At 45.7% G+C, this 15,584-nt stretch overlaps 2 protein-coding genes across 15 annotated transcripts in view; both read left to right on the forward strand.

Moving 5' to 3' along the window:
- The window catches only part of LOC140356045 (receptor-type tyrosine-protein phosphatase F-like), a 308,485-nt gene that overhangs the window by 247,467 nt on the left and 45,434 nt on the right, over positions 1 to 15,584 (forward strand). For 9 of the 14 annotated variants that reach the window (XM_072440741.1, XM_072440745.1, XM_072440750.1 and 6 more), the window contains 4 exons: positions 322 to 479; positions 3,775 to 3,887; positions 6,322 to 6,354; positions 10,210 to 10,307. In XM_072440741.1, coding sequence (XP_072296842.1) covers positions 322 to 479; positions 3,775 to 3,887; positions 6,322 to 6,354; positions 10,210 to 10,307 — 402 coding nt within the window. The remainder of the gene's footprint in view (positions 1 to 321; positions 480 to 3,774; positions 3,888 to 6,321; positions 6,355 to 10,209; positions 10,308 to 15,584) is intronic. The other 5 variants (XM_072440746.1, XM_072440756.1, XM_072440748.1 and 2 more) reach the window with 1 other exon arrangement.
- The window catches only part of ccl25a (chemokine (C-C motif) ligand 25a), a 248,417-nt gene that overhangs the window by 89,579 nt on the left and 143,254 nt on the right, over positions 1 to 15,584 (forward strand). The gene's annotated exons all lie outside the window — the stretch shown is intronic.

The raw sequence follows: 15,584 nt of genomic DNA on the forward strand, positions 1-15,584 counted from the left end.
TGGTCTAAAGCTGCTTTAGTAAACACACACAGTGATACAGTCATCTGAGGTCACCTTCACTGGGAAATGTGAATAGAAGTTGCATGTTTTTCATTTTATGCTGTTGTGAAAACAGTGCCACAAAATCATTACCACAGCTGCCTATTATTAAAGGGCTCTCAATTGGATTGTGAAATTACCTTAATGATGTGCTGACAGTCCATTATTTCAGCTTTTCTGAAGTCCTCCAGGAAAAGACACTTTATTTGAAAGAGAAAATATGTTCTCTTGTATAAGTTTGTGTGAACTTGGTGCTGACGCATTATATCTCTCTGATTGCAGATGACATTTTCGGCGAGCCCGTACTCGGAGCTGATCCAGGTGACTCCCACCAGCTTGAGCTCAGGGATGGAGAAGCCAGAGATGTTGTGGGTGATGGGCCCAGTGCTGGCTGTGGTCCTCATCATCATCATCGTCATCGCCATCCTGCTCTTTAAGAAGTAAGGCTGCATCACGCGTCACTCTCAGGACGGTTGTGGAAGCTGACGGCTGGTGGCACCTGTGATTGGGCTTTCTTTTGGTTGCATCAGGAATGGAAATAAGACGTGCTGCCTCTGCCTCGTGCACAGCGTGCTTACACACAAAACTGTAACATCCATTTTCAGTAACCATCATACACAGTGTGGGTAATGCCAGATTTGGTTTGTCTTTGAGGAAATCCTCTTCTCTTCCAAAGGTTTTTGGCCCAGTTAGACATTTTAACAATAGCATGTGAAATGTCAGTTGAAATGGCAGCTGACATGGGTCCCTAATGAAAAGCACAGCTTGGCTGTCAGAAACTCTTAGTTTGGGCTGAAAAATGGCTTTGGCCAACTCTGTTGGCCATTTGAAACAGGAAACAAAAGGCTCAACCGAGGCTTAACTCAAAGCTCAGCCAGTATCTCTTAAAAGCACTTCAGCTGCCCTGCTGCATACTCTGGGCACACAGTCCAACCCACAGCCACTAACCATTATTGTGTTGGAACAATAGACTATAAACTACTGCTGCTAAATTCTCTGTGCAGCCAATTAAAGGGAATGTGCCTCTACTCTACTTTATATGAGCTATATTTAGATGGTATTCATTCATGTCCTATTCAAATCCTCATTACGTAGTTGTTTCCAGCTTTATTATGATTGTTTGCCATAGTGTCTGTGTAGTATAGATGACAGTGAGGTCTGGCTGAAAAACTCCACCTCTTTGGGTGGATCCGCAGTATGGCCTTTATCACATTTGGTTTAATTGGGTTTTTCAGAGGAAGTGGCATTGCACTCTGTTAGCCTGATAACTGCACAGCTCCTGGTGATACCTGTGCAGCAGCAGACCGAGTCTTTGGCAGACTCTGAGATGACTGGTTAATAATAGGCCTTGAGACAGCTCTCTGCTGAGGAGCACATCCTGCACTAGAGGCCTTTCTGTGCACACTCAGACTGACAGTAGAGACTGTGGGGCCGTGTGCCCTTTTCACTGAGCAAAGAAATAACTACACTGCACCGCGCTTTGTTATTCGACCTGCATATTTGCCAGCGCTGACACTCTGCACTGATGAAGATATTTCTAAAGGCTCTATGTGGCTGGCTGGACTATTGATGCAGCTAATTTGGGCTGAAGCAGTTCAGATGCATATGATGAAACCTGCTTATTAATCCTGCGCTTTTTTCCCTTTGCTTCTGTGGCTGCAGCAAACAGGAAAGGTGGGTACTGCCGCTGTCTCATTAGCTGTGATTTGATCTCCTCCAAGTCCCTTTCATCTGTGTTAGTGAATTAGACCTATTCATGAAAGCCAGGGGGTTGTAGTGTCAGCCACCTCTCAGCTCCAAAGACTTGTGCCGAAAGGGAAAATGTAAGATTAAAGTAAGACCTGTTTAAATTGGTGTCTGTGGTCGCACGTATAGGGACTGAGAGGCGGCAGACTGTGCAGCCCCTAATAGCAGGGGTCAGTGTCATCCTCTTTTGTTAGCATGTCCTGTCCGAGTCTCCACCCCCTTCATCTCCTCACTGTTTCATTATCCCGCTCGTGTCGCTGTGCCCTCTCCAAGACCAGCCCCATCTGAATATGCCAAAGCATCACCTGCTGCCGCTCCATGGGCTATTGTGAAGTAAAATGCCAGACGAGGGGAGCCGGCGAGAGAGAAACACTCCCGATCTTTTGAGCTGACATTTTCCCGTAGGACCTGTTCTGCCTCTTTTCTCCACCCCGCTGCTTCCTCGTGGTGGAAGTCTCAGCAAAGGTTTCCGTTCCACCCTCATTAAGTGCAACCTGTCTTGGGCACACAAATTTACCTCTGCGATTTGGAATATTAGCGCGCTCACACTCGCACCCATCTCGCACGCTTCTGACTAGAGCTGCACAAATGTAACACATTGTCAGCAAATACAACCGCAATGTGAAAAAAATAACTTGCAAAAGTGTACACAGCATCAAAAGTGGTGTGAGGAGGGATTGTGTGGATGATAAAAGATGGTGGTGATAAAGGCCGTGTTTCATGATTTATGATTTAATATGATGTTTTCTTTCACATGGATGTGTCTTGAACAACGATGTTGGTTCTTTCATATTTTTCATATCCTGTGCAGCCCTAGCCTCAGAAGAATAAAGGGTGGTGCAGGCTGCCTTGTTTACCTTTAGCTGTGCGCCAGAGTGTCATACTAGATAAAGATCTGATTGGGCCTAGGGAGATATGTGGGGAGTGGAGAACACACCACAAATGCTAAGCCCGGTCTCAGTGAAGGTTCAGCCCGACTCCTCTTTGAGCTGCAGGGAGAGATACATGTCATAGATTATCTGTCACTGTGCTAGCATTAGCCCAGCCCCCTGCGGTGTAAGATAACAGGTGGCGCTGAGACCAGGAGGCTGAACACTGAGGTGGTCCAGGTTAAAGTTCTCCACACGCCGGGCTCTGACAGAAGGCCGTGCTCCAGCCTCAGACCCACGCTTGGCTTTTGCAAATGGAGTGCAATGAGATGTGAAATTTCCACAGGACGCCCTGATGCTTGTGATTCTTCCTTGGGCCGTCTGCAGCGAGCATAAGAGAGGCTGGTGCAGCTGTGGAGAGTGGAGCGAGGAGGCGTGAGCAGAGGACAGATGCTGCCTGTCTCACACAGACACTAGTCAGGTGGTGCTGCTTGCCTGATGGACAGTGCTTGGGTCCAGAGCCTCTGTCTGTACAGTGCTGCGCTCAGCTCTGCGCTCAACTCTGGCAGCGCAGGTGCAGCTCGCCGCTCGCCGCTCTAATTACCCAGTGTTGTGCCACCAGCTGATGAGCTAATTACAGCATGCGCCTGTTTTCCTCTCGATCTGGAGCCAGTAAACACACCACACTCGCACAGCCTCGGCGCTAAATCACACATCTGAATCTTTTCCTGCATAAACATATTGATTCACACGCAGATTCAGACACATGTGTGCTCTTTGCAGCAGCTGTCTCCCATCCTACAGCAAACAGCCCCACCCGGGCCACTCCAGGAAATGATGGCATTTCTTCCAACACGTTTAGCTCCAGTGGGAAAACTAACAGGGATAAAGCCCTGGTAACTATAACCTCTCAACTACTGCCAGAGCTACTTATGAAAACTCTTAACTCCACCATTAACCTCATTACTACTGTTTGTCATTGTCCATAAACACGTATCTTGTTGGTTCTACTTCCTCTCATGTACCCTGCACAGTCAGTTTCAGTTGAGGGAGGCTGGTTACACATGGAATGACCCAATATTCAGGTCTAATCGCACTCGCCCTGTTGTTGCCTCCTCAGAAAGCGGGCGTCGCCTCTGCCCAAAGACGAGCAGTCTGGAGGGGTGAAGGACTCGCTGCTGGCCAACTCCTCTGACCCGGTGGAGATCAGACGCCTCAACTACCAGACCCCAGGTAAAGAGGGCACAGTCTAGTACATGGAGCAACACCTTTTATAATGAAACGCAATGATTGTACTTGTGTTATCACCAAAGTACCCAGTGACCAGACACCTGTGATATGGGAGCCAAGTCACAGTGTGTTCTAGCTGTTTATCTCCCCAAAAATGAACATCTTATTGACATGCAGAGTTGAGTAATACAAAAGCAGAGATGATGCCGTCTCTTCTAAGCACATGTTAATAACCCTCCTTTTGTCTGGAGCTCACTGTGGCAGATATTACATCTTACATTTCTTTTCCACCAAAAAGAAACCTGCCTTGTTTTATTCTCCTGATATATTTCGTGATTATTTTCGCACCAGGTGTTGTCTAATAACACCGTCTCCCTCCTCTTGCATATATTTTTGTTATTCATCCCGCGGCCCGGCTGCTACAGTTCAATAAGAGGAAAGCAAGCAAACAAACGCTATCAAAACCCGGACTGTATCACGGCGGGATTGCAATGCGGTCCACGTACTGCGCCCGTGTGTGTAGTCGTCAGCTTCTTTCTTTCCCCCTTTTGCTGGTAATGAGTCCTGCTGCCTCTGATGTCAAGGTGAGCCGGGCTGAGGGAACAATACAGCGGGGAGAAAATGTCAACGTTACGCACATACAAGCGGCTGTCACTGTGTGCGTGTGTGTGTGCGTGTGCGTGTGTGTGTGTGTGCATGCTTGTGTGTGTGTGTGCTTGTGTGTGTGTGTGTGTGTGTGTGTGTGCATGCTTGTGTGTGTGTGTGCTTGTGTGTGTGCTTGTGTGTGTGTGTGTGTGTGCGCTTGTGTGTGTGCTTGTGTGTGGGTGTGTGTGTGGGTGTGTGTGTGTGTGTGTGTGTGTGTGTGTGTGCATGCTTGTGTGTGTGTGTGCTTGTGTGTGTGCTTGTGTGTGTGTGTGTGTGTGCGCTTGTGTGTGTGCTTGTGTGTGGGTGTGTGTGTGTGTGTGTGTGTGTGCGCGCTTGTGTGTGCGCGCTTGTGTGTGTGTGTGCTTGTGTGTGTGCTTGTGTGTGTGTGTGTGTGTGCGCTTGTGTGTGTGCTTGTGTGTGGGTGTGTGTGTGTGTGTGTGTGTGTGCGCGCTTGTGTGTGCGCGCTTGTGTGTGCGCGCTTGTGTGTGTGTGTGTGTGCGTGTGCGCGTGTGTGTGTGCGTGCTCCCGGTCCTTCTCACGGGTTATTAAAGACCCCACTGGCTGCATGCTCGCGCACAGCCTCTTTGAACCCCTGCAGGGGAATTAAGCAGCAGCACTAACGCAGCCCTGTTCGGTTCCCAGCCTCCCACTCTCCCCTCGTCTCCTTGTCTTTCGTCTCGCGTTGCCGCCTGTAGGCTAATAGCTACAGCGCTCTTCTTTTTCCCACTCTTCTGCTTTTCCTCACCCCTAAGAAAGCTTCTCTTTTCCCTCACTTTAATTTTGACTCTGCACTATTTCTCTGCCAGTCCTGACGCAGCCAAAATGATGGAAAACGGGGGTGAGACAGCGCAAAATGACGTAAAGGGAAAGATGTTGTGTACAATCCGACGATATTGGAATAAAAAACACAATGTGCCAGCTCCATTCATAAAAAAGTATGACGTCAATTTATTCTCGCTGACTCTATGCATGCTGTATTTATGCTCTTTAATCTGCGAATATGGGAGAATGTAGCTAACACGGAAGGCGTCTTGACAGGTCTTTTAACCCGTTTGATGCCGCTTTAATCCGTGCATACATATTGTAATTGCATGAAATGGAAACGGTATTCATGCATAATGCATTCATGCGTCGCTGCGGAAGTGTTGAACTTCTAGGTCAGGGATGCTCTTATATAAACCTTTATTTCCCTTTCTTCCACATCTCCTCCTTTCTTTTTCTCATAACGATCTGAAACGCACCACGTCGGCTGCGTCTTGTACACTTCCTCTGCTGGACTTTGACGCTAAACTCGCTTGAATATGGAGCATGTGTTTTCCCTCCATCCTCTCGCGGTGATTGTCTCCCAGCGGGTGAGCGTTCCTACACCGTTCCTGATTGTTTAAGTGCTTCGGTCGATCTCCAGTCTTTCGAGTTTATTTAGCCCGCGTCTATAGCAACCGCCGCAGCAGCCGCTCGAAGTGGACCACGCTTTACCCTGGGCCATACCTTCCACCGTGTGTATTTACATTACAGATAGCGCCACAGGTGGAGCACTGCAATTTAAAGTAAGTAGCCACCCGGGAGCACTTGAAAGCCGGAGCTCGGATTGTGTTCCCCCCCCCCCGTAAAACGTAAACACCGCCCGCTGCGCTCTCTCGGCGCGCTTAAGGTTATTTGCAGATGCTGTTCGGTCTCCGTCTGATCCCGAGCGATCTCCCTATTGATCCAAGTCTACTTTTTTCTTTTCTCCTGCCTCTTCTCTTCTCTCCTTTCCTTCACTCTTTCTCTCTCCTCTCTCTCTCCTCCGCAGGTCCCAGCTCCAACCGTTGCCCCAACACTCAAAGTTAGTTTGCTCTCTACTGCCCCCTACTGTGCACTCCCCCACCCCCCCACACATGCAGTCTCTTCACTCCTATCACCGTGTCGTTTTATCTGTCCGACATCTTCATGCTTTGACTGTTTTCTTGAGTAGTCCTTGTATAGATGCCGCTTTGACGACAAAAGGGTCATATTTCATGTGTCAGCGGTTTATGAAGAGGGCTGAATACTGTCATAATACAGGTTATTCACTTCATTCATCATTTTCATTAAAAGAAAAACAAATCTCCCTCAACATTGCGAGTGAGAGCGGAGCGCAGCACGACTAGTCAAATGTTTTTTTCCTACTCGTTTTTTTACCGTGGAGGTGGGTTTTGTCTCACTTTCTGTTTCAAATTAGCTGTATAAAATTGTTTCTCCGTTGTCGCTTTGATAGTGCAGAGCTCGCTCGTTATAACGGACTCTCTCCCGCGACCCGCAGCAATTAATTACCTCAATATACAGATTCTACCAGACGCCTTATGTTAGGAGAGGACGGTAATCAGTTCAGTTGTTTATCCGGTTCTCTAGCACGGGCTGCTCGCTTTTCCTCTCTTACATGTCAGTAGTCGACTAAATATCAAGCAGAGTTGTAGACTTTTATATTTGTTATTAGACTATAGCAGCAGTTTCACATTTTAGTCAAACAGCTGCTGCAGTGTAATAGTGAAAAATAGAGATCTGTTACAGGAGCAGATTTCATTACTCACCATTAATTCTATTTTACCCTTTTTTATCTCAATTAGGCCTCTTTATTACATTACAATTCCAAAACTGCTAAGTATATTATATTTTGGCTTTGATCTTTGCTGTTCAAAAGCTATAGGTCATATTCTTGCGTTTTCTTATAGTTCTTAAGACGACGGGGAAGTTAAGCATTGTTCAAAAATGGTGCCAATTGTTAAAAAAGCATAATCCTGAGATGTTATCACTCTGCTCTTTTATGGGAGATGACGTTTGTAAATGTTTTGACGTTGATTGTAAAGATACTGTTCAGCGCTGCCATCCGTCACGAGAAGAAAGCAGCATATTGCCCATTTTGCATAATTACACAACAACAACAAAAGCTTTGTTTGTGTGTATTCATCACTGCAAACATGCATGTGGTATATTATGAAAGCATCATCTGTAACCGTGTCTTAAATGAACACGCGATGAAACGCTCGACGCCAAAGATGCACTTTATAGCAGTCTCCACGTCATGATTAGCCTGGTAACGACGCAGAGTTTGAAAGCGACATCGTGAGATCGTTGCAGGCTCCAACCGCGGTCGGGACGTGGGCCGCCTAATGTCGAAAACACACAACTCATTTACCACTAAGTACGTTTCTCGCCGCGCCTTTTCTGGAAGTGCACTTTGAGGTGGCAATCTGAGACACAGCTAAAGGCTCCACCGTCCATTTAACAAACAGCATGTCCACAAACGACCTGACTAAGCACGATGAGGTGTCTTCTCTGCGCGCGCATTAGATTAGCGCAATCGGTGCAGTCTAATCCGGCGCAGTGTCCATAGTAACCAGCCATTAGCCATTAACATCAGTGCAATAATGAGGCAGGAGCACCCGCTCGCCTGACCTCTTCACTTCGCAGACCCCCGCAGTGCATATGACAGGTTTGACTTCTGCTTTTGAGTCATTAACATGATTATAATTCAGATTTGATTAAAAAAAACGTACCTGGTTTCTCCCTGTTTGACCATTTTGGCAAGGTTTGTACTAAAGTATAATCGCAATTAGTTTAGAAGTCGACTAGTCAGGTTATTTATTTAATTGGGCAACCAAATAAAGCTGGAAATGAGTCTTAAAGAGATGGAGAATGTATAGAATATTTAACAATAAAGTATAGTACTGACATTTTGATTTAAAAATGTCACTATCTTTGTCATAATGATTTTTAGACACAATTAGTCGTTATTATTAGACAAATAAAGATAAACAGCACTTTTATTTGATTAAATTAATGCTAAATGAGTCTAAATAGTCATTGTATATTGAAAGACAGTTTGTGTATTGAGAGATTCCTTTGTAGGACTTCATTTTCAACCTCTAATTTTCTTCACAAACTGCCCCTTGACTGACTGGTCATTAATAGCCACATGTTCATTAATAGCCACATGTTCATTAATAGCCACATGTTCATTAATAGCCACATGTTCATTAATAGCCACATGTATTATCCCTCATAAATGACTCAACAAAGTCACGTTTAGAAGGAAAACCTGTCATATGCGTTAAACGTGTGCGCACCTTGTTCTAACGCACATTGTGCTCTCACCGTGCGGCGTTATTGGAAGCTCGCTCTGCTCCGTGTGCGTCGGCGCCTTCACGCCTCACACACAGTCGGCTCTGAGCGCGCACACGTTTCCCAGCAATCCTTTTAAGCGCAGAGCTTTTGGCCAAGTTCACAGGCACAGGGGGGAATTTGTGTCGGTAGATTAGCAATAAATCATCCAATAACGCCACGATGAGAAATCTGGGGAGCGGCATGGGGGCCGTTTGAAATTAATCCAAAGCCAGAGTGCTCCGGGCAGGCCCGAGTGATAGTCTATTGTTGGGAGAGAGATTTTCAAAGGATCTTTTTTTTGGCCGGTGACCAGTCAGTGCTTTTCCCCCTCCGCTCTCCAGGACGCGACAGTGTGACGGATGCGGAGCGACCGCCGGGGTCTCGTAGCGGTCCCACCTTTGCCCCGCCGTTGAGCGTTAGAGTGTCCGAGATCCTTCGCCCCGCTCCTCGTCATTCAAGCATCACGGCCCCGCCACACCCGTGTCCCCCTCGCACTGAAGCCACGTTTCCACCGTCACACGCCACCGCGGTTCAGTTCAGCGCAGTGCGGGGATTCCAGCTGGGATCTGGGGGTTCCTCTGGGGGGGGGGGAAGTGAGTGACGGCAGCAGCGCTCGGAACGATTCTTACGACATAGTGAGGTTTAAAGGTGAATTCTGGGTGTAGTGGTAATTGTTCATTCAAAAATCCTCAGCTTATAACTGCTGGACTGAGGAGTCTGGAGTCTAGTGTGATAGTTGTTGCAATTTAACAAATACATTCAATTTGGGGACCACAGCAATGAGGCTGAAACATTCAAGCCACTAAAGTAAAGTGTGCGTAATGCAGCGTTGTTGATTGAACAATGTTTGTCGTATCAAGTGTTCAACTAAACCATTTCTATCAAAAATACTACTTCATGAGGTGACCAATCCATTGATTTGGTTTCGGATCGCAACATGGTTCAGTCAAGCTAAATTCTACTTGACATTTACACTTTTATTGTATTTATTAGGTTTAATTAATTGCGCTTTACTAATCTAATGTTGATAAGGAGCTTCGTTAGTTAATTATAGTGCAATGTATACTTTATTTACTGATGTGTGCAGCTGCCTGTCACCTGCAGATGGAAAGCAACAATATCCAAACCCGATACAGATTTTCCTTTGCAAGATTAATTAATTTGTACATAATCCCCGTGGTCCCCGACAAATAAACATCAAACTAAACTATATATTGTTCCATGTGTTGAGACGACTACAGGGATCACGATCAATAATAGAATGTCACTGAGGTTTGACTGAAAAGGGAGAAATCACCTGCAGAACGATAAACGTGCCTCGCCCCGAAACGACGGCGACACCGGTACGTTCTCCCCGCGCTGCGCCGAACTCAACCGCACCGTAGCGGGTGGAACGTGCGCTTGAGCATGTCCACATCACCAGCGCCTCAGTCCTGTGTCCTACATTGTCCCGACGGAACGTGTCCACAGCCCCGCCTCATGGTCCCGCCCGACGGCCTCGCTCCGATACGCCAGTCTAACGTGTGCGCGTGTGTTTTTTTTTCCCCCCACCAATCAGGAATGAGGGAGCACCCGCCCATCACCGTGGCGGACCTGGCCGACCACATCGAGCGACTGAAGGCCAACGACGGCCTCAAGTTCTCCCAAGAGTACGAGGTGGGTTCGCTCTCGACTTCAGAGTGATCGTATTGATGCTGCCGATTGCCGAGCGTTTGTTTTCCAGCGATAGTAGCTCTTGTAGTGATAGCAACATTGTGCAGTGAGTTAAGTATCTGGCAGCAATTAGTGACACGCCGCGATTCCAAGAAAGCACTTTCCAAGTTTAGTTTGGTTAAAGAAAAGGGTTGGCAACGATCCCTGCTTTTGAACACTCGATGAAGCCTTATTGAAGTAACAGACGCAGCTAAAATGCCTTTTCATTATTCAGATTTAAATTATTTTTTCCGATTTGTATTATTTTTCCAGCACATTTTTAATCATCACCTGATTAAGTACAAGCGATGTATCGATGATTTGTCCTTGATCAGAGAATAAACAAAGGCTCAAAAAAGTGAAAGGATCAATCTCGTGAGCACTTTTTAGAGCCATTTGTCCTGCGTCTTAATCAAATGTGTGTCACTCCTTTAGATGTTTCGCCCAAAAGTTCCAATGTTATGTTCAAACACATCTCCAGCCTCCTCCTTCTCTTCCTCTTCCTCTTCCTCCTCCACCTCCTCCTCCTCCAGCCTCCTCCTTCTCTTCCTCTTCCTCCTCCTCCTCCTCCTCCTCCTCCAGCCTCCTCCTCTTCCTCCAGCCTCCTCCTCTTCCTCCTCCTCCAGCCTCCTCCTCCTCCAGCCTCCTCCTCCAGCCTCTTCCTCCAGCCTCCTCCTCCAGCCTCTTCCTCCAGCCTCCTCCTCCTCTACCTCCTCCTCCTCCAGCCTCCTCTTCCTCCTCTTCCTCTTCCTCTTCCTCCTCCTCCTCATTCTAGTTTTCCCAGTTTACATTTGCCTCCATGTTTCCTAAAGTCCTCCTCTCCTCCTCTGCGACTCCATTACGACTCCCACCAGGACGCACACTTTCAAACCTACAGGGCCCTGGTCCCCCAGAACTAGCAGGTGGCTGTGGGTTGCTTAAGTAATCAGCGTGTGTCTTCATGGTCGCACTGAGTGTTATTTTGCTCCTGCTCTTTCTAATGCAACTCTGTGCTGTGAGGGATTATGTCTTGTCGCTGTTCTTCTCCCCCACTAAAGAACAGAGAAGCCATTTGCATTTAAAGTGGCAAATTGGTGGCTTTCGTTTCTGTTTTTTTTGTGTTTTTTTTGTCGTCTTTGAGGAGTGAGCGAGTCCAGATGAGAAGAGGACATGTTTCCTTGAATACAGAGACAGAAAAGGAGTTGCCCTCGTGTTGGTATGATTATTGGATCAGATTTGTTTAATAAGCACCATTTATTCCAGCGCTGTGAGAATAACTGAATGCGTCAACACAGTTTTATTATGAGGGACATTTGAACACAAAAAGAACTTGTCCGTCCAGTTGAGAACAAGATATCGATGTCTTTAGGAGTAAAAGTATTAGTTGAAGTGACAATCGAAGTAATTGTACAAGTGATATTAGTAGTAGCATTAGATTTTCTTCAATGAATGGTCTAATTTAACAAACCTGCTCTAAAACTTTTGCCCGTTATGTATTTCCAACTTAACTTTACGGCCATTTCGAAAAAGCAATTTGGAATATAATTAAAAGTTTTCCGGCATTATACCAGACCATTCATATAAATTAAATGCAAAATAAATGAAATTTAACACTGGAAGAGGAAGCTATTACAATTAACAATAAACATACATTGTGGAGGTAATTTTCCCAGCTGCCCCGGACCTTGGTTTTGTGCTGCCGGCTATTCCTTATGAAACAACAAACGATTCATCTCTTTTAGGCTTTCTGTTCTAACTCCATTATTTAACTTAATGAAATGCTCTGCTGTAATGGGCACGGGCTGGAGTAATTGCCAGAACCAGCATTGTTCAAAAAGTCAATGTCCTGTAGACCAGTATCAGTAGATGACAGCTTTTAAAAACATGCCTTTTTATGTCTTACAAATGCACACGTGACATAATATCTGTAGGTAAATCTCAAACGTGAATGTATATGAATATGTTTACTGAACTCGCTGTGCGGTGGGAGACCTCTTATATCTTACCGGCATATGGTAAAGCATTCTGATGCATTTCCGGTGATTTAGTGCAAATTAAATGCTATCTGGAGGCATAATTAGCCCCTTTCCAAACGTCTGCGCTCAATTAAGTGTTGTTTTTCCATGGGCTGCTCGCTGCCTCGCCGGCCTGTTGAGTTAGTGTAACATATCAAGCCAGAATGCAGCTTGTATGGCTGCGGGCTCGTCGGCGCTCTCTCCCTCCGAGCCAGGGAAGACCCCCTCCCCGGCCGCGCAGATGGCGGGCCGTCCCGGTGCCAGCTGGGACAGTGCACCGCGGCTCATGGTGCTTTGTCACGGTCGCGTTCTCCGGCTGCTCCTGTTGTGCCCAAACCCAAGGGCTCGTCATTTGTGTCGTCGGCTTCACTTCCCCTCCAGCGGCGGCACAAGTGGCAAAGTCTGTGCTCTAGTAATCAACTGTCCAATCATGGTGTTCATCATGAGGATGTGTTTGGGTTCTTAAAGAGCAGCTCGGACCTTTGCTGAGACTCTGTATTGCAATTCTAATTTGTTATGTACCATATTTTCTGGACTATAAGTCACATCAGCCAAAAATGCCTTAATACTACTACTACTACTACTACTACTACTACTACTTTAATTTAGAGACTACTACTACCGTATTTTCTGGACTATAAGTCGCACTGGAGTATAAGTCGCACCAGCCAAAAAATGCATAATAGAGAAGAAAAAAACATATATAAGTTGCACTGGAGTATGAAATGCAGTTGCAAGTGTGAAAATGACAAATAATATCACATATAAGTCGCTCCAGAGTATAAGTATAAATATAAGTCGAACCCCGGCCAAAACTATGAAAAAAAGACTTATAGTCCAGAAAATACGGTACTCACCTCTTAGATCAAGTATATTTACAATCACTCAAGGTAAAGATGTGTAGCAAACCTTTCTTTTTCATTTAGAATACAAAATCCTCCAGAGAAACTGTATTCACGTAACATTTTTAATAACAAAAATAAAATGAATGCTTCACTAAGTCAAACAAAAACCTTTGTCTTTCCCCGTAGTACGTGGTCAGCACTAGAAAAAGCCCGTCCCGACGTATAAACACACATTTCCCCTCCCAATATTCATCACCTCCTCCTCCCGGCAGCACCACACTGAGCACAAGGCATGCTGGGTAATGAGCAGTATTTGTCAATCAGACGCGGCGTAGCTTCCTCCCCTGACAGTCTTTTTATCGCGCAGCGCACTCATCATAGGTCTATCATTACTCTCATTTGTAAGCCCATCCAGTGTGGAAACAGACAGCGCGTCGGACGCCCCGCTCACCGCCTTTCGCCGCCGCTCCCAAACTTATTTACCGGTTGTCATCAGTCTCTCGTAAGACGCCGTGCTCGCCAAAAGCACTCCAACGGGCCTGGCATGTTCTGACTGCAAATGAAATGGTTTTTTTTTTTTCCCGTACGCCAGCCCGTGCGGACAGAGAAATTGGCTATTACATTGGCAACTTTCGGCACAGCGTATAGACGTTTCGCACGCGTCGTTTGGGAAACATTGTGGTTTTTAAAGTCATGTTTTGGGATCCTAACGAGAGCTGTGCGGCGTTGTTTTTTATCAAAGGAGAACATGTTGTCTGAAGGCTTTAACCGCTTTGCCCGGGCAGAGGATGAAATACCACTCACGGTTTTTGTTAAAAGCCTTTCTGATAGTCGAGCCTTTACCTGTGGACGAAATAGTGGGCAATGATTTGGCAATTTGAATTTCAAAAAGTTCAAACGAATCTCGCTAGTACAAGAAAGTACTTGATAACAGTGACTCACTTCTCCCCCTTTTGTGTCCGGTGGGCAGGGGGTAAGAGTAATAGCGGGAAGTGAAACTTGTATTAGATTTTAAAACTCTCACTATTGGTCACAATCAAAAATACTTGATTGTAATTGCTTGATTTTTTTTTTTGAAATATTCCTTTGACGATTTCCAGAACTAGGTTAGGATTGGATAATTACACAAAAAAGTAATTAATTAATAACAAAACCGTATTTTCCGGACTATAAGTCGCACCAGCCAAAACAATGCATAAGAGAGAAGAAAAAATACATATGTCGCACTGGGAAATGTATTTGATAAAATCCAAGACCAAGAACAGACATTTCATCTTGAAATGCAGTTTAAAATAATAACAGATGAGAGAACATGGTGAATAGGTGTACGTATGCTAACGCTAACACCTTCAGCTACATGATGTATGCTAACGCTAACACCTTCAGCTACATGATGTATGCTAACGCTAACACCTTCAGCTACATGATGTATGCTAACGCTAACACCTTCAGCTACATGATGTATGCTAACGCTAACACCTTCAGCTACATGATGTATGCTAACGCTAACACCTTCAGCTACATGATGTATGCTAACGCTAACACCTTCAGCTACATGATGTATGCTAACGCTAACACCTTCAGCTACATGATGTATGCTAACGCTAACACCTTCAGCTACATGATGTACGCTAACGCTAACACCTTCAGCTACATGACGTACGCTAACGCTAACACCTTCAGCTACATGACGTACGCTAACGCTAACACCTTCAGCTACATGACATACGCTAACGCTAACACCTTCAGCTACATGACGTATGCTAACGCTAACACCTTCAGCTACATGACTTATGCTAACGCTAACACCTTCAGCTACATGACGTATGCTAACGCTAACACCTTCAGCTACATGACGTATGCTAACGCTAACACCTTCAGCTACATGACGTATGCTAATGCTAACACCTTCAGCTACATGATGTATGCTAACGCTAACACCTTCACTTACATGACATATGCTAACACCTTCAGCTACATGATGTATGCTAACGCTAACACCTTCAGTTACATGACGTACGCTAACAGCTACATGACATACGCTAACGCTAACACCTTCAGCTACATGACGTATGCTAACGCTAACACCTTCAGCTACATGACTTATGCTAACGCTAACACCTTCAGCTACATGACGTATGCTAACGCTAACACCTTCAGCTACATGACGTATGCTAACGCTAACACCTTCAGCTACATGACGTATGCTAACGCTAACACCTTCAGCTACATGATGTATGCTAATGCTAACACCTTCAGCTACATGATGTATGCTAACGCTAACACCTTCAGTTACATGACATATGCTAACACCTTCAGCTACATGATGTATGCTAACGCTAACACCTTCAGTTACATGACGTATGCTAACGCTAACACCTTCAGCTACATGATGTATGCTA

Source organism: Eucyclogobius newberryi, unplaced genomic scaffold (assembly GCF_026437365.1).
Source record: "Eucyclogobius newberryi isolate DKJ021-1_F unplaced genomic scaffold, fEucNew1.0.hap1 SCAF_12, whole genome shotgun sequence".
Taxonomy (NCBI): Eukaryota; Metazoa; Chordata; class Actinopteri; order Gobiiformes; family Gobiidae; genus Eucyclogobius; species Eucyclogobius newberryi.